Source organism: Dermacentor andersoni, chromosome 1, assembly GCF_023375885.2.
Source record: "Dermacentor andersoni chromosome 1, qqDerAnde1_hic_scaffold, whole genome shotgun sequence".
Taxonomy (NCBI): Eukaryota; Metazoa; Arthropoda; class Arachnida; order Ixodida; family Ixodidae; genus Dermacentor; species Dermacentor andersoni.
The window spans coordinates 203,543,203-203,565,318 of record NC_092814.1 but is presented as its reverse complement, the minus strand read 5'-3'; the positions used below and the strand labels follow the sequence as shown (position 1 = coordinate 203,565,318).

Genomic DNA, 22,116 nt, shown 5'->3' with positions numbered 1-22,116 from the left:
GGCTGCATTGTCAGCTCAAAGCTGCCCTAATAGCCTGCGATGCCAGCTCCTGATGGGTCGTAGAACTTACCCTTGTCCTCCTCGGCATCCACTCTGCCTCTAAGGAGGACCTCGAGTGCACGGCAGCCGAGATAGTTTATGACATGAACCTGCGAATACCCGGTGAATTTCTCGCCCAACTATCTTGAGCCCCACTTAAACCACAGGACTACGTATTTGGAATGGCTGAGGCTACTTTTTCAGCAACTGTGACCGATCCCTTCGTGGACGCCTTCCACTCAAGATGTCTTTGTGAGCAAGGACCTTGCCACATTGACCCATGTTTTCGTCTGCAGGAAAGGCATTCAACTGTCCCTCGTGCCACGTTACAACGGCCCATTTCTTGTTCTCCACCAAGATAAGAAAATGCTGACCACTCATGTTAATGGCCATAATGAGGTTGCACCACCCAATGACGTGAAGCCAGTATTTACATCGAACATAGCGCTCACATCAGGGCCCCATGACACCTCTGCCTGGACTTTACTGTGGTGCCAGGACAATCCCCTCGAAAATGGGTTAGCTGGGCACCCTTCCGATGTCCCAAGCAGTAGACCTCCGTTTTGTTGGCAATGTCATTTTTCTTCTTCTTCTTCTCTAAGGGGGGGAGGGGGGGTAGTGCTATAGCGGCTCCTTTATCTTCCTCGGTTGCAGCCCCACTTGGTCATGCTCCTGTGCCATGCTTGGGCTCCTCGAGGCATGCACTCAGGAGAATAAAAAATAGGTTCTTGCTTGCTTCTTTTGCTCTTCAACATCATAATGATGAAATTGTCTAAAGAACTAAACACAATAGAAGGGCTCAGTCACGCCTTTTATGCAGATGATATAACAATATGGACCAAGGCACCATCTATGGGCCAGCAACAGAAAACACTACAGGAGGCAGCAAATTGCATCAAACTTTACTTAAATAAATGCAGATTACAATGTGCGCCCGAAAAAGCAGAACTGCTAGTGCTCATAGTGAGAACTCGAGGCAGACCACCAGCCTATGAGCAACCCAACCCAAGTACAACATTTAACAGAATTGAAATACGAGTGGAGACATTGTGAATACTTGGTCTTGTCATGCATAAAGACAGGTCGGGAGCCGCAACCCTCCCCAAACTTCAAACATCACTCACTCAAGTATTGCACCTCATTAAGAGAGTTGCAAACCAAGGACACGGCCTCAGAAAAAGACACACTGCGTATGGGACAGGCACTCAGAACGCGCCAGATCACAGATGGCACCCCCTATCTGACCCTGAAGAATGCAGAAATTGAAGAACTAAACATCATGATTGGAAAAGCTACCAAGACTGTACTGGGAATTCCCGAAAAAGCATCTACGGCACGATTACTCAAACTTGTCCTGCACAATACATGGGAGGAACTCGCAGAAGAGCATAGAACAAGCCAGTTGAAAGACTCAAATTGACTCCCACTGGGAGAGGCATGCTTCTTCAGCTGGGTTACATTGTGGAGTAAACTGCGAAATCGGACGAAAAAATAGAAACTCCCAACACACATACGAGATTCAACTTTAGTGGCACTTGTATCCCGCAATATGCATCCAAACTTTCACGAGGAAAGAAGACGAGCAAGAGCAATCCGCGAGAAATTCTCTGCAGGCCCTAACATAAGATTCACAGATGAGGCTAAGTATCCAAGAATACCTGCTTTCACAATAACTGCAATATTATCTGCTCCTTTATCTTCCTCGGTTGCAGCCCCTTTTGGTCATGCTCCTGTGCCATGCTTGGGCTCCTCGAGGCATGCACTCAGGAGAATAAAAAATAGGTTCTTGCTTGCTTCCTTTGCTATTCAACATCCTAATGATGCAATTGCCCAAAGGGGAAGAAAAGGCCGCTACAACAATAATCGCAAGAAATTCGGACACGGCCGAAGAGGTGGCAATAGCACTGGCCATCTCCACATGCACAGAAAATGCCGTAATACTGAACAACTCGCAATCCGCATATCGTAATTTTCGAAAAGGCGATCCTGCAAGAAATATCAAAATGCACGCAAGTTCCCGAGACCTACATCGTCTGGACCCCTAGCCACGAGTCACTGACAGGAAACGAAGCAGCACACACCGCAACCCGAGATCATACAAGCGGAGCTTTCCTACCAGAGGGGTTCCAAAAGGCGACGAGGTCCGAGAATATTACCAAAAAATATTCGGATATCCTACAGCATTACAAATTTGAATGGGTACACCCCTTACTGCACCCCAGTCTAACCAGAGAAGACAGTTGCTCTGCGGCATCTCCAAACAAACTCCTATGTACACAGCATTATAATGCATAGAATGCACCCGGCCCAATTCTCATACCTTTGCCTATCCTGCGGGCGTCGATACCCTTTGTCACATGGTGATGGGGTGTCCTAATCTTGCTGAACCCAACAATCAATAAGCTCAATCAAGAACCGAAAACAAAAGCACAGAAGAAGACCGCCAAGAATCGTGGGAGGCCATGCTCGCGGCCCCAGACTTGGAGGACCAGCGAAAGCTGGTGAACCACAGCAGGGAAGCAGCAAGGGCCAATGGCTACCTGGACTGAGGAGGCCACCCGCCTTGGGTGAAGAAAGAACTCTTTCTCACCGATTCGCATTATTAAATGTTTGTTCTCTCTCTCTCTCTTGCTCGCTTCCTATTCTAGATGGTCACCTACCTGTCAGCCTAGCCCATGACATGTCCCATTGGCTATAGGGCCTCGTTTCGATCCCTATACTGCCAAAGGACAATGCCGCACTAGTGGTGGCAAGTCACAGTTTTTGGACACAACAACCAGGAAGATAAACATAGCAAACAAGAAGCTAGTACTGTACAAAGAACTATCGAAAATAAACAGGAACGGTGCTTCAGAGTGTAAGGGCCTGGAAAACATAACGAATAGGAACGTATCAATGAGGTTCTATTTAGTAGTAATACTAGTAGCAGTAGTAGAACTATTTAATGCCTTCCCTCCTCCCAGAAAAAAAAGGAGAGAAAGAAAACAGAACTTCCTGGAAAGGATTGTTTGGGGAGGAAGGATACACTGCCTAGGTTGAGGCAAATGGGGTGGGGATGGCTGGTATGCATACTTGGGAGGGCCTCAGTGGACAATACACAAGAGTTTCATGGTCCTGCACACCACACTTGAGACCTATGTTGCAACCTCTTCCAGTAACCAAAACAAACAAAAAAAGAAGAAATACAAGAAAAAAAAAAGCCAAAAGTACCTACCAATTGGGCTATACTGGGCAGGGAAGGTCTTTACCATGGGAAATGCAATTTCAGCTGAAAAGGTGAAAATGTAATAAATAAACATGCCCAACTGTCCACGTCACTTGCATTTCATTGTACTTTCGGCTGCACTGCAACTAGCAATGATAGCTTTTTTTCTTTTTTTTTGTTCCTCTACCATGATATCAAAGCTGCCTCTTGTATATCATGTTTACGGTTGCACATACACTATATTACAGAAGTGCAAATGAAGCAATTCTATGTATTAGGTTTACTTGAATATGAATACATTTATATATACACAATTATGTCATTCTGGTTGCACTAAACTGAAAGAGAGAGACCTGGTATAAACAAGAAGCAAGCAAACTCACATTTGTTGTTGTCAAAGTATTTCTTTGGCAAAGCAGGGTAGACCTTGATAAGAGGAACGGAAGGAGATGGCTCCAAGTAACCCTTCACTTTCTTGGCAGCTTTTAGGTTCTTGAGGTGGCCCTAGAGCAATACCATGCGACTTTTTGAACCCTCCTACAGACATTATTACTATGGACAGCTGGAAACGCTGCAGTCATAAATGTATGAAGTCATAGGTACTCCAACCTCCATTCAGTATAATAGTGGTGTCAAGAACACTCGCTTAAAAGAGCCCTAAAGCTGATTACGTATTACAACTGAGTAAGTCTGGCACACAGGTGCACTACAGGTAGCAAAACAGTGCTTGCCACACGGCCTTTACAGGCTGCCTGCTTGGAAATTCTTAAAGGTACACTAAAAATAATTTTTACCTTTCTGTAAGTTCTTCAAAAAATTTAAACACTTAAAATGCATATTTCTGAGAAAATACACATTGAATAAAGGCTGTTTGTACGTTCCATGCACCTAACGATGTGTATAATATAGCTACCAACTACCTGTGGTATTTATTACAATGGGTGCTATACAATTGGCTTGGTGACTTTACATTGGCTTGGACAGAAAGCAATGCCCAAGATTGACTTCGATGAAGGCCGCTCCTGCGGCCGAAACATCAGCAAGGTCCCGTTTCAGACATTTTCAAGTGTTAGTTTCATCAATTTGGCACATAGGTTCCTCTTAACACTTTAATATAAGTACCCAGAAAAAAATTTTAATTTCTATCTAAATATGCGAAACACATCAAGAATAAGATAATCAACCAAACGAAAAAATATTTTGCTGAATTTTTTTCAACATTAGAGGGAAAACCCCAGGCAGAAAATTGGAAGTGGGCTTCACCCCAGGCCACCTAAGGCTTCGTTTTCAATTTGTATAGACAGATCTCATCATATGTGAACCACAGGTGTACATTTCATTTGCTTTAGATTCCACATGTGACATCACTGCAGCTGGATATGTTGCCTTGGCCTGTCTCCTCTGGCCTTGCTTTCACAAGACAGCAAGTCGCATGCCAAACTTCTTCCTCATCGAGTGTTCCTGCTCTGGACCAATGAATGACGATTGCTGCCTGTTATTCAGCACTGGCCGAAGACATTTAGCCAGAAACTTCGTACTCAATGCTAAAACTCGGCAAGAAAAAAAAATTTTTTGTTTAAAGTTGCCTTTAGGCAACACTCGTCAATAAATAATTAAACAAGTACCTCTCTCAAGTGCGCATATACAGTAAAACCTCAGTAAACCATACCCGCTTAAACACTAGTTTCGTTTTAAAAGTATTAAAGTCAAATCCCCGACTCAGCGGCCATTGAAAATAATGTGTTTTGTATCCGCATAAACCGTACCAGCTTAATGCGTACGTATCGGTTAACACAGAGTTTCCACTTTTCGTCGCACGAACACGGTGGTGCGTCGTCTCCATCGGGCGGCCCAGCAGAACAACAAGCCTCAGAGACCGGAACAACGGCCTCCAAGCACCCTGTGCATTTGCACGTGAGCCACACCAACATCATTTCGGCGATTCTTTATTCTATGAGAGCGCTGTGGCGTCGGATAAAAAAAGACGCCGGGTGCTCAGCATAGAAGTAAAATTAAGACACTGTTCGTGCTATCAAACGTGACACAAAGAAGTCTGCGCTGGCACGCGACAGGGATCTACTGTTGACTACGGTGTGTGGCCTTTAGAATGTAAAGAAGTTGCTCGGCAGCATTGCTGCGACCGCAAAGAGATGTCGGCTACAAGGTTAGACTTTTCGCCTCTGTTGTTGCCAAAGTGTCGACTAGCAACAGTGATGAGGACAACACAGAAAGCGACAGCACGGGCAATTCAGGCCCGACAGTGGCAGAAGCGGCTTGTTACGTTAGCCTCATGAATAGAATTGTCGCGACGAGAACAGCACCCCACAATGAAAAGGTGCCCCGCGACTTCTGCAACGCTACCACACCTGTGCACGGAGAATATGCAACGCGAACGAGGAATCTGCCATGCAAGTGCTTGTCGATTTTGACAGGTAAGTGGTCGATCTCATGCTATTTCGGTTAAACAGTACTACCATTTAGTACGTACTTTTTGCGAGCGCCGGCCAACTATGGTTTAACAAGGTGTCACTGTATATGACTGGCATTGGAAATTCAAATGTACAAATGCAAACTCCATGCATCTCCCTCTGTGCCACAGCCCCACATTCTTGTTGTATGGTTTCAAATTTGACTCCCAACCATGGCACCATGTAGGGAACACTGAAAACCCCAAGATAGACCTGAAAGAGGCCTAGATCAAGTTTCTGATAAAACTACCGATCAGTGCGCTACTTGGGAGGACTGGTGGCGGAGCTTGTTGATTTTTGCTTTATTTTGTTAAGCATAATGCATACAGATGTTGACAAGTAAGCATAATTTTTACAAGAATGCCATGAAAAACAATTGCAGTAAATTTTCACACGCTTAAGAAAAAACATTAGGGTATCACAAAAGTTATTATCTTGTGGTGAGCAGCAGCCCACACCAGTGCCGAAACGATGTTATGGTCATGATGTGTTTGCTCCATGATAGCAAAGATAATAGCTGAAAGGACAGCTTAACACACTGCTTTTATCGGTTAACTTCTCCTACAAGTATACAGTCAGCAATCAATTGATAACGCAGCATTATTAGATACAGTCTGTATTATGTGATAGCATGCAAACAGTTTTCACTTGTGGGTAGCCTGAGGCAAGAGATGTGAAGTCGCATGTGCTACTCACATGTTTTTCCCTATCTTCTCACATCAAAATGCATGCTTCATCATAATGTAGTGCATACTGAAGGTCACACCTATGTGTTGTTGCATTACATTCGATGCCAACCCTACAAAAGCTTCCAAAATGATCAGTCTGAATGTACCAGTGGACCTCCTGAGAAATTTTTCAAATAGACTTGCCCACACATCTTACATATCATTCCAAATGAGATCACCATGCCTTCACTGCTGTCAAAACAAAGGATTATGTGCTAGTAGCTAGGAAGAAACAAAAAAGAAATGGGCAGGCAGCAGAAGTGCTGATACAAGCTTGTGCACTCTTACTTTGTTCTGCTCAAAAACTAGGGGTGTGCGAATATTAAAATTTTTTAATATGAATCGAATACGAATAGGATACACACACTTAGTTTTGAATGTTGAATCAAATATTGAATAATAATATGCACATGCATTCATTAGTAAGTTGGGTAGTAATTTGTTATGTTGGAATGCAATTGCATTGTTCGACTAGTAACAACTAGTAAGTCGTTATACTAAAACATTGTGTATTTGGCTCACGTTAACTTGGAAAATTTAGTCATTCCCACTACCGAGAGCTACCGAGAGGCAGGCTTTCCCACAAAGTTTATGCTAAAAGCGCTTTACAGGCGAAATTTCACTAGCAGCACGAAATTGTCACAAAATTCAGCACAAGATCATCCCAATAGTCTTAGGTCAGATAGAAACAAATGCCAAGAACCATGGCTGCTCCTACACTGCCAGCAATATATTTGATTTGATTCGAATATTCGTATCCAACCAAATATTTGAACATTTTCGAATTTCTATTTTTCAAATTAAATACGGATATTATATATACAACATTCGATAATATTCGAACATTTAGAATATTCGCACAATGCTATCAAGAAGCCAATGTGGTTGACTCGAATGAGATGTGCGAAAAAACTCTTTTGCAGAACATCATTAGAAAAAAATCATTTCTAACTGCACCTTGGTACATTTAGATTACAGACACTGAATCACAAAGAATGCGATTCCTACAACCTTTTCTTCTTACTGAATAGTAAATTTGTAAGCTGCTCTTTAAGAGATAAATGTGGGATAAGATTCAACATTTTGCAAAACAACTTCTCAAGACAAACTATGCTCAATGCTATGCTCAAACTATGCTCAAACTATGCTAAGAAGCCAGTAGCATGAAAACACTGGCTTCATTCATGCTGTACGTATACTGCAACTTGTATTTTATTGCAAAATTTTTTGCAAAATTGACACTTCTGGCACATTTTTTACAACTACTAAATTTCAGTTTCTCTAGCTTGAAGTGCCACGCTTGGTCAATCACATGGCCTGTGCCTGTCATCAAGTTTCACAGCGTTTTCACTCTGTAACGTTTACAAAAATTAAGTGCTTAAAAAAATCTTTCCTCAAAAAAAAAAAAAGATGTTTCACAGTACCATGTGCTACAGACAGCTGGCAGTGAGTAACGAGAACTTTAGTTTATGTTTTGGTGGGGGACATGCAACTGATATGCAGCAGAGCTCAATTTTATTCAATTTCAAAGATGAATGCAGTGTTATAAAACATAAAGGAAGCAAAACCTGCAGTTTTTAGGTAAGCACAAGGAGTAAAAAAAAAAAAAAGCAGTATGGTAGCTCAACTGATGCGCAATAGCAATACCAACAGAGACTGTTTTGGCACGTTTCTTTCACTAGAACAAATCCCACCTCATCTATTTACCTTTTAGTAACATCAAAAGAAACCTCATCCAACATAGTAATTAACTACATTCAGCAGCCACAACATATAACTCAGGTACCCAGAGAACTCTAGATAAAAATTATCACTGAGAGATTCGGCTATACTTTAAAGCACACACACAAAACAAAAATTATGCCGTGCAAGTAAAACTACCATACATGTGGCAAGAGCACAAATGATGAAAAGAAGAGGCCACCAGCCAGTCACCTTCTGCTGCAGTGCACCTTGGATTGCCTTGATGAAGAGCTTGTTCAGCGCCTTCTCCTCAGACTTCATGCGGTTAGCAGAACAGAGGCCAATGGTACTGCAGAAAACATTCGGGTCCTGCAGAACACATTGCATCCGTTATGTCAGTGCCAATGGAAGTATTAATGCACAAATGCTGGTCTCAACAAAGAAAGGCATAGAGGCATATACTCACAAGGGCTTCAAGAAGGTAAGAGTACACCATGTCAAAGTAGTCGTCAACAAAACTCTGGCACTATAAGGCAGAAAGAAAAGGAAAACATAAGTCCACAGAACACAAGTTAACTTCGTTAAACACTAGAACTATGTGTGCACGCACATGCATGCACGTACACATGTATGCATAGACATTACTTTCTTTGCAGCATCCCTGAAAGCTGCCACTGCGAACAATTCAGGCAGCACCAGGACAATTTAAGAGTTTAATATTAAACATTTCAATGTTGGTGCTAAGACAAATGCTAAAGGCAACTCCAATCACCAGTCTTATGTAACTGATGAAAAACAAGATTGAAAATGTTGAAAGGCTTTTTGAAAGGGCCACTAAATCAGCCTGCACACAACATGCAAGAAAGCTTTGCAAGCTTTTAGCTTTGACAAATTCCCATGGATGCTGAAACTTTGCATTTCCCTCGCCCTTTCATATGCACATCTAGGGAACCTTTGCACAGGTGGCCCATTGCCAGTGTACAAAAGCAAACTTGGGTATAGTGTACATTACAAAGCTTACGCTTACATTACATATCTTATGGACACATATGCCCATCAAATATAAGGGGAAAAAAAGAGAGAGAGAATAACCTATTTGTACAAGACAAATAGCATGTGCACTGTGAATTTCAGTCAAACATTTTCAATCTATTACACTTTACACAAATACCAAGAGGACATTATGTTTCAAACCAGTGCAGAGCTTCTGAACTCCTAATCCCTTCCTGAAGTGTGCTGGTAAAATTACCTAAACTGCCTCTGCTCCAGTTCTGAGAAAACCCAACATACCCCTCTATTTTTATGGGTACTTCAAAGGCCCTTAAACATATTTTTCAATATCAAGAAAGGGTATTCAAGGAGGCATAATATAATATTTTTCTGGGGTTTTATGCGCCAAAACCAGTACCTGATTATGAGGCATGCCGTAGTGGGGGACTCCGGATTAATTTGGCCATCTAGGGTTCTTTAATGTACACCCAATGCACGCTACATGGGCATTTTAGCATTTCCCCCCCCACTCGAATGCGGCCGCCACAGCCGGGATTTTATCCCACGACCTCGTGCTTAGCAGTGCAACACCATAGCTGCTAAGCCACCGTGGCCACACGCGATGATAAAGGGAAAAAAAATTATATCAAGGTTAGGCATTATTGTATTGCAATGCAAAAGCACAGCAAAGGTGCACATTTTATAATCACAGCCTCTTACCTCTTCAGCGGCAGCCCCAAGCTCTTCGCAGAAGTTCAGCAAAGCCTGCTTAAATTCTTGCTGCAAAAGAAAAAAAGCAATAAAACATGCATATATACTGTGACTAATGTTCAATGAACCAAAGCGTATGTTTTCCACAATAAAGAAGAAGGACAACACACCTCTGTTGTGTTTGAAGCAAGAATTTGCCTCACATGCTCCACAAGCTGCTTGCAGAAGTCGCAAGTCAAATTGTCCTTTGCTGCGGTGATTGGTGGGATCTGAAGGAGATTAATAAATGCCCCACTTCAGAAAGAGACCACAAAGAAAATTTACAGGCCACTACAGTGCATAATAAGTTGGTAATGTACAACACCTGAATGACACTCAGTATGGATGCTATGTATTTCCAGCAAAAGTACTGGAAGTGCTTTACTGATCACATCATATATGTAAAATGCTCACATGAAGTAATGATCTAAGAAAATAAACACTCCAAGTGAGGCAAATTTTTCTTAACTGATCAATATCATGCTCACTTTTATCTGAAAATATTAACATTAACACTGCAACAAGATCTTGGTTGGCATAATGCATGCATTACTTTTGCTTGTTTCTGTTCCTTTCTTATTATCAAATGCTCACAGCTGGTCATCCCTGGAGATAACGTAGGTGGAGTGCTGCTAAAACCACTGATGAAGCAGGAGAAGAAAGGAAGAAAGAATAATAGGGATACAATCGCAACATTACCCTGGCCCTGCACTCTAAATGTTGTGAAAAACACAAAAATATCCTTTTTTCATAAAATAGAAAAACATACGCTCAGTTTTGGTGGGCTCGGAGCCTTGCAGCGATCCACGTAGGCACAAAATTCTTCAGGGTTCTAAAAAAAGAGGGAAATAAATTTTCAGGTAGAAACGTATCTTCTTCAAATGTCCTCAGATCATAAGCCACTTCACATAATATACCAGCATAGCAGTAGAATGTAGCACACCATGACGCTACTGTTCAAACTTTTTCAGGTAAATGCTGAGTGGGCGGTAGTAAATGCTAGTATAATTCACTTTTTGCTCATGTGCTTTCCACTGAAACAGATCAATGTCAAGTGTTCCCAGGGTTCGTACAAGTTTCAGAGGCAAAAATTAAAGGCTATTCCAGGACATCCCAGGCCCCATCAACGCTATTTCAACAGTCAAGAGCAGCATCCCAAAGAGCCAAATTTTTACTATAACAATATTTCCAAAACATTATAGTAGATAGCTTTATTGCACTACAGACACAAAAATTATATCGGAAATGTCCAGCTTTGATCACTTCAAGTTTCTAATGAGGCACGAAGAAATTAGCGCGCACACACCGGAGGGGGCAAACCAGCACCAAGTGCCAGTGTCTCACTATCACCCACTGCGAGAACCAGCAAACCAGCTCCGTGTAAGTTGTATGAATCATGTACACTCATGCCAGCATTAAGTTTTTATACCACTGTTTCTATAAAACTGGAAGTTTGCCAGGCTCATGCTGATCCACCATAGAAAGCGGGTTACACAATCGATCTTAGACTTACTTAAGAAATTCAAGGGTTTTCAAGGGAAAAAAAAAAAGAATTCCAGGCCTGTCAAAGGCTTTGAAAACATACTTTTCCATTTCAACAATTTTCCAAAAGTCCCAAGGACCTGTGTACACCCTGGCTCAATGCCAAGTGACTGAAACACTCTTGGCCACAATGCACAGCTCCATGAAATGCAAAACACATGAAAAGTTTCTCTTACGATTTTGGTAACAATATTTTAAGTGATCATAAAGGCCAACTGCAACAAAATTTTGCTTTGACTAAATTGCTTATATAAATGAGTAGTATAAACCATTGAAATGATCTTGACAAAGCTACAAGGTTGGTTATTGTGTACGTTTCTTATCGGCCGCCTTTAAATCACACCTAAGCAGATGGCGCAGGCACCTGATGGTAAGCAGATATGACAGAAATGTAGCACATGGTCTACAAGATTTTCAACCCCATGGTCACGCCTAGGTACTGCATTCTTTTTCAACTTTCCGGGTTCTGCGTCATTTTCAACTAACAGTAATGGCACCACGTTTAGTTTCGGTACCAAAAATATGTATTTTTGCTAGCTTTTCATGAAGCATCCGCCGATATTTCAAGTACAAAATTTTGCAGGAAGGCTCCTCTATATCGCGCTATGTGAAGCTAGGTTCCTTATGCAGCCCAATATTTCATGCAGTTGGCCTCTGATCTGTTAGAAATGTGACTGCTACAAGTCACTCAGTGACCCATGCCACACCATTACTCTACAGAGATGCCAAAAACACACACCACAAAAATGTGTCAATTTTGTGTCAAAATGTGTCAAATGTGTCAATAATTAATACTCACCAATGACTGCAGGTACTTGAAGACTGATGGCAGGAAAACATTCACCAATGTGGAGCACTGCAAGCAATCAGACTACAAATAAACACACACACACACACACACACACACACACACAGGTCCTAATCAAACCATAGCCAACCACTGCATTAACTAAAATTACCAGTGCATAGTGGGTGCACTAAAATGTACTATGCTGATAGTGGGTGCACTAAAATGTACCCTGCTGATAACTGCAAATATAGTTCACTTTTACATCTTCCAACATGTGAAAGCTTACAAGCAGTATCAATATTTCAACTTTACAAGCATTCACAGCACTGCACAGTACCTCAGGATCGGCAGTGCCAAGCCTTCCTTGGCAAGCCTTCAGGGCCGCAGACTTGACTCCTGCCTGTAATGTGAAATATAATGTGCCATAACATAGCAGCAAGTACAACCAACATAAGCAAAACCATCCCTATTTTTTAAGACAAAAGATGACCTTTATAAGAACCAAAGACATGGTCTTAGGGATTGAATTACTAACTTAGAATGCTGGCCCTAGAAATGACCAAAAAACTTCTGTTTCGGAAGCACCTGTGAACATATGTCATGCACTAATGTATAAAAAATCCAAGAAAAATTCATAAGGAGTAATGATCATGACTAAAATTCTGTAAGGATCTATTTCTCCACAATGAATACAGCTGTGGTTGCATGCTGAAAATTGCATCTAAACAAACAAAACTAACAGAAAACAAAACATCATAAAGAACACAATAAAAAAATTACCAGCAATGCACGCAGAATACAAAGGGAAGGAAACAAATTGCAAGCCATCTTCACCGTGTATCTTTATTCATAGACTACAAAAGTAGCAAAAATTAAAATCGACACTTCTATTATGAAATGAGAATTTCAGGAACCTATAGTAGCAGACTTACCAAAATAAACAAAAAAGGAATAAACAAAAAATTGCAATTACCAAGGGCAATTTCTTGAACAGTTCTCTGGAGTGCTTCATGGCAGTCTTGCACTCAGCGCATGTGGCTTCCTTCTTAGCACTTGATGCTGATGCACCTTCTTTTGACAAAGGCAGGAAGAGGCGAGACTGCATTGACTAAAGTTGTGAAGAGAGAAAGACAACGCATTCAATAAAACAATGCTCTTCAAGATTTTAACGCGACAGCATTAAGGGCCCCATGTCGCAGAAAATCCAGTGTCGGCATCCGGGGCTGGGCATCTCGTGAGCAAAAAAATAATTCCAAACCATGCATACCAAACCATGCGTGGTGCATAGCCGTTACTGAACTAACTGAATTTCTCAAAGTGATATGCATCAGAAAAATCATAAAGTATGACTTACACACAACCTACAGACAGGATGGCGCCGGATTGTAATTTGAATATATAAGAAAACATAACTCTGTTCCGCGGAAACTCAAACACAAACCACTTTTCCAGCATTTCTACCATTCATAGAGTGGTGCGCCCTGCTTGGTTTCTTTCAACACCATCCAGATGGCGCTTGCCTCCGCACATCCACGGCAGCGGTGCACAGAGCCGAATGAGGACAAAAAAGAAAGAATCTTAAAGCTCGCCTTCATGCATAGCGTTCGCCATCAGTATTTCCACGTAAACATTACAGTAACATAAGCTGCAGTTGCCGGGAAGCGTGAGAAGCAGTCAGGGATCTTTGAATGCTTTCACATTCCACTCTTAAAAGCAAAGCTTATACCTGTGTCACACGGGCACATTTGGAAGGCCTTCCAGTCGACGGCCTTTGAAACGCCACAACTCTCTCGACTCAAAGGAGTTGTCGCACTGCTACACGGCACTTTTGAAAGGCCGTTGAGTGGTTCAGGCGTTTCTCGCAAAATTGTATGGTGCTGCGGATCTTTATTTTCGTTTTCATGTCACGCAAAGTTAAACAGCATTAAAACCTCTTAAAAGCACTATAATTTATTTTATGTTTGTTTATACATTTAAATAAAATTGTTTTTACATTGCCATAAATATAAGTTTAGTTTTTAAGTTGTTGAGTAGCAAAACTGCGGCAACGTTTGCGCCGCTCGATGCGGCTGCTGTTTTGGTGTGTGTTCGCACATGTCAAGTGGCAAAATACTTTATTGAATAATTAATAACACTCATATATAGTATTTTTAGAGCATTTTGGTTTGATTTGCTTTTTATAACCGTGAGTACGAGCACACTGTAAATGAGAGGGCATGTTCGCGCTGTTTCCGCTTCCGTTGCTCAAAGGCCATCGAGATTTCGATAGAGTTGTAAGGTGCTCTATTGACTCGATAGACTATTGACTCGGCGGCTTTCGAGACCGCCCGTGTAGCAGCTCGAACTTGACCTTTGAGTCAACTGACTATCAGTTGGAAGGCCTTCCAAACGCCCGTGTGACACGAGTATTAAGCATCCTCTAAATTTTGTATTCATCAGTATCACAACTTTTTGTAGGACAAACACAAGCATCGACAGCATGTAGCTAAGGTTTCTTTTTCTCAGCACTTGATATGACAGCATTCATGAAATCAAACCATAACTGCCATTCATTCATTCTAATAAGGACACAATTACCAGAAGCCTTTATAGCAGTAGAAGCATGAAAATACTGTATATTCCATTAGTTCTTTCTTGCGTCTTTACAAAAACATGCCCATCAAACAAATCTTTCATCATAGCTATTCATGCACCAGACACCACGAAAAAGTGGAGCCAGCTCTAGTGTCTGTGACCAAGAAAAATGCTGGCAATACCAATGTCATGAATAAGTCTTAGTCCATCAGTACTCTCATTTGAAATTTTTTCATTGGTGTGTTTTGCATTCAGGTTGCATCCGCAACCCTTGCTAGTAAGCTTTCAAGGTCTAATTTGTCTTGTGTTTCCTGGCTAACAAGAACACAGCCTCCAAAAGACAGTAGCGTGCTTAGAATGCAAGGTGCTTTCAAAGTAATGTTCCCAGAGCAATATACTATTTATTTCAGAATGAAACCCTCCGGTAGCCACTTACCGCCATAAAGACTTTGTGCTCTAGGAGATTCTGAAGCTTCCTGGTAACAAAGTCAGGATTGCAGAGTCCAGCAATTGTGCACACTTGGTCTGGATCCTAAGAATTTATGAAGCACACAAGTATACATTCTTGTTTCACAATCAATCAACTTTATACAGCAGATAATTTGTCAGAAACTAAGCAGACAAGGAGAAAAACGGCATGCAAAAGGAAAAAGTAGTGAAGGGCCTGTAATTTGGGGCAGCAACTTCCTTGACTACAATGGTCATACAGACCAGCTGCTGGTCTGCAAAAGCAAAACAAGAAACCTAGATCTGTCCATTACTGGCACTGTAAAATGTTACAGCCCTCTTTTGCTGCTTATTTACGTTTTACGTATGCTTTAACACCTATCATGATTAATTCTTCTTTCCTATTTTGTTTCTTTACATCACATGTGCTTAAGAAGGAACTCAAACTTTATACTCAAAGTCAAGTAAAAGACCTTCTAAAAGATAGACCCAAGCCATAGAGTTTATGTATGTTTACCTATGCTTTCTGTGGCAATGATGAGAAAGCTACAGAGGCAAAGCACATGCATGAAGGCACTCCTGAAAGTAGTCTCAGAGTCTCACTGACACTGGCTTAAGCTAGGGAACAGGAAATAAACATCTCATTTAACACAGCACTCACCCTTCACCAATACACCACTAAGTGTTAAAATTAATTTTATTTTTTTCAGTTTACTCTTCCCTGTATTGGCAAATCTGGAACCATTGAAAATACAGTGGCAGAACAGCCATTGGACCTTCTGGGGCAGATCATGGCATGGATCATGGATCATGGCTTTTGGTGCAATGTTGAACATACACCTATGCACCATATGGTCTCAATTTTAACTGAAAGAGAATAGATACAGCGAAGCTGGCTTTGTGAGCATCAATAAGGTATTCGAGACAAAAATTACAGAACTAGATTCATAATTTTTTAAAGAATGGTTTTCTATGTGCATTTATCGTGGTATAAAGCCCTTCTATCCTTTCAACTTGTGACAGGCACCTGCTCAATCAGCAGGCTTTAAGCATGAAAGATAAAATATATACATATACCACAGAACAAGGCCGTGTAAGGAACACCACGTGCCTTGGACGTACAGAAACAAAATGAAGTCACAATAATGAAGTCCATATGTTTCTTTACTTTTAGCATGCCAAATCATTCCTGCGTGTTTTTAGAATGCGCAAACAGTGCAAAAGAACGACTTCACATCTTAAAACATGTTGACCCAACTAGCTCAGCATTGCACACTTCTGCAATTTGCCTCTCCTGCATAACTGTGCCTTCAATCAAGTGAAAGTTGCTTAAATTACAAGCATGGAATCTGCTCTCCCGATTTTGCAGGGTTGCAAGGAAGGTCCCATTATAATAAGCAAATTAGGTGTGAGTGCTTGAGTATACAATTTACACAATATTTCTAAAGTGACACCATCAACCCCTATGCCAAGCTGATGGTGACCACCACTGCAATAGAAAGCTACGCTGATTCAGTATCTGCATAGAGAAAGTAGAAATGTACTGAAATAGAAAGTGTGCCCAAATCTGCTGAACTACTTGGCACTTAACATGTGTGCAGACGCTCAGCCCCTATAGCTTTCCCTTCATTGCTGCAGAATGTCGTCCACAAGTATAGCACAGCAACGAATATAAGGGTTGACCCACTTACAAGCCTTGAAACAAGGATGTCAATTAGATCAGGAATGAAATTGTCAACCATGTCCTTGCACTGTAAAGTGAACGAAAAAACATGAGTAAAATCAAATGCAAAGCAGTAACAAACAATACGAACCAGTTTGCTAACAAATTCAATCGGTATCAATGCACAGCTGCCTTCAAGCACCTCTCTTAGTTCCTCCTGCAAAAGAAATGCAATGGTGTTGTGATACAGTGACACGTAAATGGCTTTTGCATCCAGAGAGGCAGGATGCAGAGCTATGAAAAGGAAATTTGCAGTACCTGAGTTTCATTGCTGAGGAGTTGGTCCCTTGCTTCTTTAACCATTTCCTTGCAGATGTTGCACACACTGCTCTGTGAGCGAAGCATAAGTTGTAAGGTTTAAGCACCACTGCTGACAAAAGTTGAAGAAGTTACCTTGTCCATAGGGACTTCGAGCTTTTCCCAAATCATCTCTATGCAGGGCTTCACAGTTTTGCATGATGATGCAACCCACAGGTCTTGGCATGATGTGCTCAGTGTCTGGCAAACTTTGTCAGATGGCTTGACCAGGGGAACTGCACTGGTTACTAAAATCAGAAAAAAAGAAACTTCCTTTTAAAAGCTTTTTTTTTGCAAGATCAGCCACTTTCAAAGACAACGATGAACTATCATGGAGACTCAAACACAATAAATGTGTAAAAATAAATAAAATGTTAGCAAAACAACACAAGCAAGCTATCATAGACAACTCTGGTTATATGTTCCGTTAAAAAGAAACATAATTTCAGAAAAGGTATGTTTGAATAAAATGAAATAAAAAATTAAATGAAAAGAAATGCTTGTCCCATTCTTTTGAATATGCCATTGGACAACGCAGTTTTAAGTTAGCATACATGTACAAGTGCTGCCACAGCATGGGCACGTAGTTAATATTGCATAATAACACGACTGCAGAGTCAGGATTAGTGCCTTACAGTCCGTTGCTGAAAAAGAGAAAAGTAGCAATTATAATGTATCATGTCAGAAGCCTTTACTGAAGGAATAAAATATCTATCAGGGTAGTGTGTGCACATTCCATAACAAGAGAAAGACAGATTTACACAGGCTATGCCTACACTGAGTGCCTTCGGATACATATCTTGGGGGAAGAAAATTCATAAACTAGCCCAACCAATTTTTGGCATATTTGACGGAATATCGGCAGTGAAATCTGAAGCATATGTATCTTATGCCCACAGAAGGTAGTGACACGAGTTCTGCTTGGTGATGATAATGATAAAAATGTTTTATTAAAGCTTGCCTCATTGAGCAGAGATTCTTTACACAAAATGTTGCTTGTCTTCAGGCAATTGCATGTAAATTAATAAAACTTATAGTTTGCATTAAAAGGTTAAATTCTAATTATCTTCAGAAGCACAGCATCGGTGGTTTTGGTTGCAACTATATCTTGAAAATAATGAAATTATAAAAAAAAAATTCAGCTTTCTACCGCCAATGTTGCAACATTGTACTACTACAATGAGTAAGGAAATCCCAATGCTAAAAAAAAAGCTCTGTCAGAGCACTTCAAAAATTCATGCTCAATCAAACTTGTAATTGTTAATCAATGTTTTTAGGTAGTATAAACATAAACCCTGCAATAAAAGTTATAAATTGACAAGTATCTTTCAGAAATCATGGCTTTTTCTGTGCAGGCAACAAAAATTCAAGCTTTTATGACAAGAAAGCAAACACGCAAACAGAAAGTAGTTCTGAACATTTACAAAATAGAACATGACAATGCATGCAAATTCAAAGCATCATTTTTGTTAACACAATTCTCTACGTCTACATTGACAAACTGAAAAACTCTGCGACAGTACATAACATCAGCCCAAAGAAAGTGCTAGAAGCTTCAGATGTGTGTGTTAACATTCATGCACTGGTACGGGAAAGCCTCCGGCCTTGTTACCCCCACAAGCTTACAGCCTACGTGACCACTTGCAACTTGACTGAATAGTTGTATATGTAGTTATTCTGCATGAAATTTCGTAGAACATAAACAAGGCTGGTATTTTCTAGCGATGCCTTCTCCCGAAGCTAAATGCCTTTTCGCACTTTTCACGTTCGCGAGTGGTCGAGCAATGCAACAGGGTGGAGCGTCAACTTACGAACACAAAAAGTACCCAATGGCATCAGCATCGGAAAAGACACCACTACAAAATACCGGCTCAACTGTACTCTCAAACATGCTGAGTGAGACTTCTATGACCGCACTACTTGTCGAGTGGTAAACTTAGTGCAAAAAATTTCGACCCAGGCACAGGGAACAACAGACAAGGTCCAACACTACCATGCAGTGTTTATTTCTAAAAACACACCACCCATTTATAAGCTTGTTCAATCGTATACGTCACACCACTTCTTACGAAAGTGTGAAGGCATATCATCAAAAACTGCGCCGCATGTCAGATACAAGCATTCAAAAACTAAAGCTTGGCCTTGTGCAACCCCGTTGACGCCTTGCTTATATAAGTAATGGAATGTGGGTCAATAATCAAAGCTTCCAAAGCCAACTAAGCTGTGTTACTTGCGTAGCTTCTGCAGTGTTGCCTGCTAAGTATGAAACTGAGTAGTCATGAAGCACGAGGAGAAACAGTACTGAAATATAATTGTTACTTTAGTACAGCCATCGTGTACATTGCTGTAATGGAAACAGAAGCCAAAAGAATATTTGGCATTCTCATCAAGCTGCACTGCACACATGGCACTGCTTATTCGAAGGAAGCCAAAGTATCATGCGAGCTCACACTCCCACTCACTATTCCTGTATGGCAAAAGAAAAGCAGGAAAGGCCAAAGCATGTGCACATCTTTACACAATACCCAAAGTCCTTGATATGAAAAACCTCCCAATACTGCTATCAATGCGCATTCATTCAGGAACATAAACATTGAAAACTACCCTTGTAAAGCAAAACACGAGCAACATGCGAAGAATTGAGATAACAACAAGACCGCGCAAAGATGACACCATGAGAGGACACGAATTGAGTAGGCCCTCCTCCTTCACTGAAGCAGTCAATGCCAGTGTCTATGCCACAGTGTCTATGCCACAGTGCCTATCATGACACTGCAAGGTACTAAAGACACGCAGTTTGGCTTGCAGCTTCTCCTACACCTATTGTGTAACCACTCAGACACATGGTACAAGTGTTGTACTAGTGCACACAATGCCAGCACTACCATTCATTACCATCAGCTAGTTTCACCTGCAGCATGTCACTCAATCTTAGGTACGAACTACCTTGCACCCTGAATAAACAAAAATTTCTTGAAATGAGGCATTCAAGTCTTGATCTACATAAGCAACTTCTGCTGGCTGCCATGTGCTTGTCATGCTATAATAACAGAGGGCATTATCTGAGTGTCTCTAACAGTCCATTCAGCTCACATTTTGTGTACTCAAGTGCTAGAGATCTGTGTTCATTTTGCATTTTTCATAAATGTTTATCCCAGAGACTCAAGCAACCAATGAATGGAGAGTCCGGCTGCAAAACAATAAAGAAACCCAGTGGAGGCACCATCATGTTCCACTCAGTCAGTTTGGCAGTGAAATGGGGGCTGCATACCACTTTCCAGTGCCAGCATAGGTGTTGTGTGCACATGCACTAGCAATCCCACTGAGCAGCTGTATGCAACTTGTTATGGTGCATGGGTCTGAGAGTAGCTAAAGAACGCCAAGTTAAAACTGTCCAATAATAAACACACTTTTCTTGTCTACTCCGGGTAAAAATAATGCTAATGAGCACCAGTCACGGTTGTAACCAAGGGGACTGAGTTGAAAATTACCAAACCTACCAGTCATTCAAATCATCATAGCTCACACTTTTACTACTCATGCACAGCTGCACTTGCATAAGCAAATTTATTTAGTATTGCGTGAGGGGGGAGGGGGGTAAGAAAAAAACAACATATAGCGAAAACAGGAGAACGTAACTAACAACAAATCAAACAATTGAAAAAGAAAGGCAGCGTTTAACATTGAGCAAGCCAGGAAGAACAACACTCTGAGCAGTTAGAAAAACACATGGCGTAATGAAACTCTTGGAAAAGGGCTGAAAACATATGTATACATATAAACAGCAGGCAAGAAACAAGGATCACGACAGCTAAGTCACATGAGGCAAATAAAACAAAACGTGTGCATGACTATACTATGGAATCATTTTTTAAATGTTTCTCTAAAATATTCCAGGTTATTATTTTCAACAAAGTGGCTTGGAAGTTCATTCCAAGCTGCTATTGCCCGAGGTAATGCAGATTTATTAAATGCGTTTGTGCAGCCAAACATACGTGTGAAACTGTGTGTGTTATATAAGCGGCAAGATGTTAGAAATGGTTGGCAAATTGGTAATGTAGCTGTGTGCTGACTGCGAGTTATTTTGTGCAGTAAGCAAAGCAGAGCTACCATTCTTCATGATTCAAGAGATTGGAGTGACAGTGATTTCTTTACAACAGCAACACTAGAAGGCCTACTGTAATCTTTGGTGATGAAACATGCGGCACGGTTTTGAACAGATTCGAGAGAATTGATTAATTATTCCTGATGTGGCGACCAGATGGCGGATGCGAATTCGGGCTTTGGAAGAACAAAGGCTCTGTACTCTATTTTATGAGTGGCTGAAGGGGTTTCACGTAGGTTTCGTTTTAGGAAACCAAGTGTGCTAGATGCTTTTGCTGTAACATGTTTTATATGTGCCCTCCACGATAGGTTAGTTGTAATATGGATACCGAGATATTTGTACAAGGGGGTGACAGCGACAGCATCGTTATTAAGTGAGTAAGTGTAAACAGAGTTTGTTTGCTTTCGGCTGATAGTCATTAATTTGCATTTTCCTGTATTTAGTAACATTTGCCATAGCGTGCACCAGTTTGTAATTTCATCTAGATCTTTTCGAAGAGCGAAGTGACCGTCAGGTGTCTTAATGTTGTGATAACTTACGCAATCGTCAGCAAATAATCTGATTGTTGATGCGAGGTGGACGGCAAATTGTTGATTTAGATGAAAAGCAATAGCGGACTCAGCACGCTACCTTGAGATATACCAGATGTCACGTCGGCCAAGGAAGATGAATGATTGCGAGTAAACATAAACTATTTGCAGGATGTGAGAAAGTTCCTCATCCACGATACTGTAAGGCTGTCTTAATGTAATAATGGCAGCTTGGCTATCATTCT

The 22,116-nt window shown here is 41.1% G+C and overlaps 1 protein-coding gene across 1 annotated transcript in view; it reads right to left on the bottom strand.

The window, feature by feature from the left end:
- The window catches only part of Sap-r (prosaposin), a 122,578-nt gene that overhangs the window by 96,282 nt on the left and 4,180 nt on the right, over nucleotides 1-22,116 (bottom strand). Inside the window, exons 2-16 of the mRNA XM_055062983.2 lie at nucleotides 17,333-17,484; nucleotides 17,198-17,269; nucleotides 17,031-17,096; nucleotides 16,908-16,967; nucleotides 15,206-15,301; nucleotides 13,169-13,303; nucleotides 12,533-12,595; nucleotides 12,205-12,261; nucleotides 10,633-10,695; nucleotides 9,995-10,093; nucleotides 9,834-9,893; nucleotides 8,590-8,649; nucleotides 8,376-8,492; nucleotides 3,628-3,748; nucleotides 3,254-3,307 (exon numbers count right to left, since the gene is read on the bottom strand). Coding sequence (XP_054918958.2) covers nucleotides 3,254-3,307; nucleotides 3,628-3,748; nucleotides 8,376-8,492; nucleotides 8,590-8,649; nucleotides 9,834-9,893; nucleotides 9,995-10,093; nucleotides 10,633-10,695; nucleotides 12,205-12,261; nucleotides 12,533-12,595; nucleotides 13,169-13,303; nucleotides 15,206-15,301; nucleotides 16,908-16,967; nucleotides 17,031-17,096; nucleotides 17,198-17,269; nucleotides 17,333-17,484 — 1,275 coding nt within the window. The remainder of the gene's footprint in view (nucleotides 1-3,253; nucleotides 3,308-3,627; nucleotides 3,749-8,375; nucleotides 8,493-8,589; nucleotides 8,650-9,833; nucleotides 9,894-9,994; nucleotides 10,094-10,632; nucleotides 10,696-12,204; nucleotides 12,262-12,532; nucleotides 12,596-13,168; nucleotides 13,304-15,205; nucleotides 15,302-16,907; nucleotides 16,968-17,030; nucleotides 17,097-17,197; nucleotides 17,270-17,332; nucleotides 17,485-22,116) is intronic.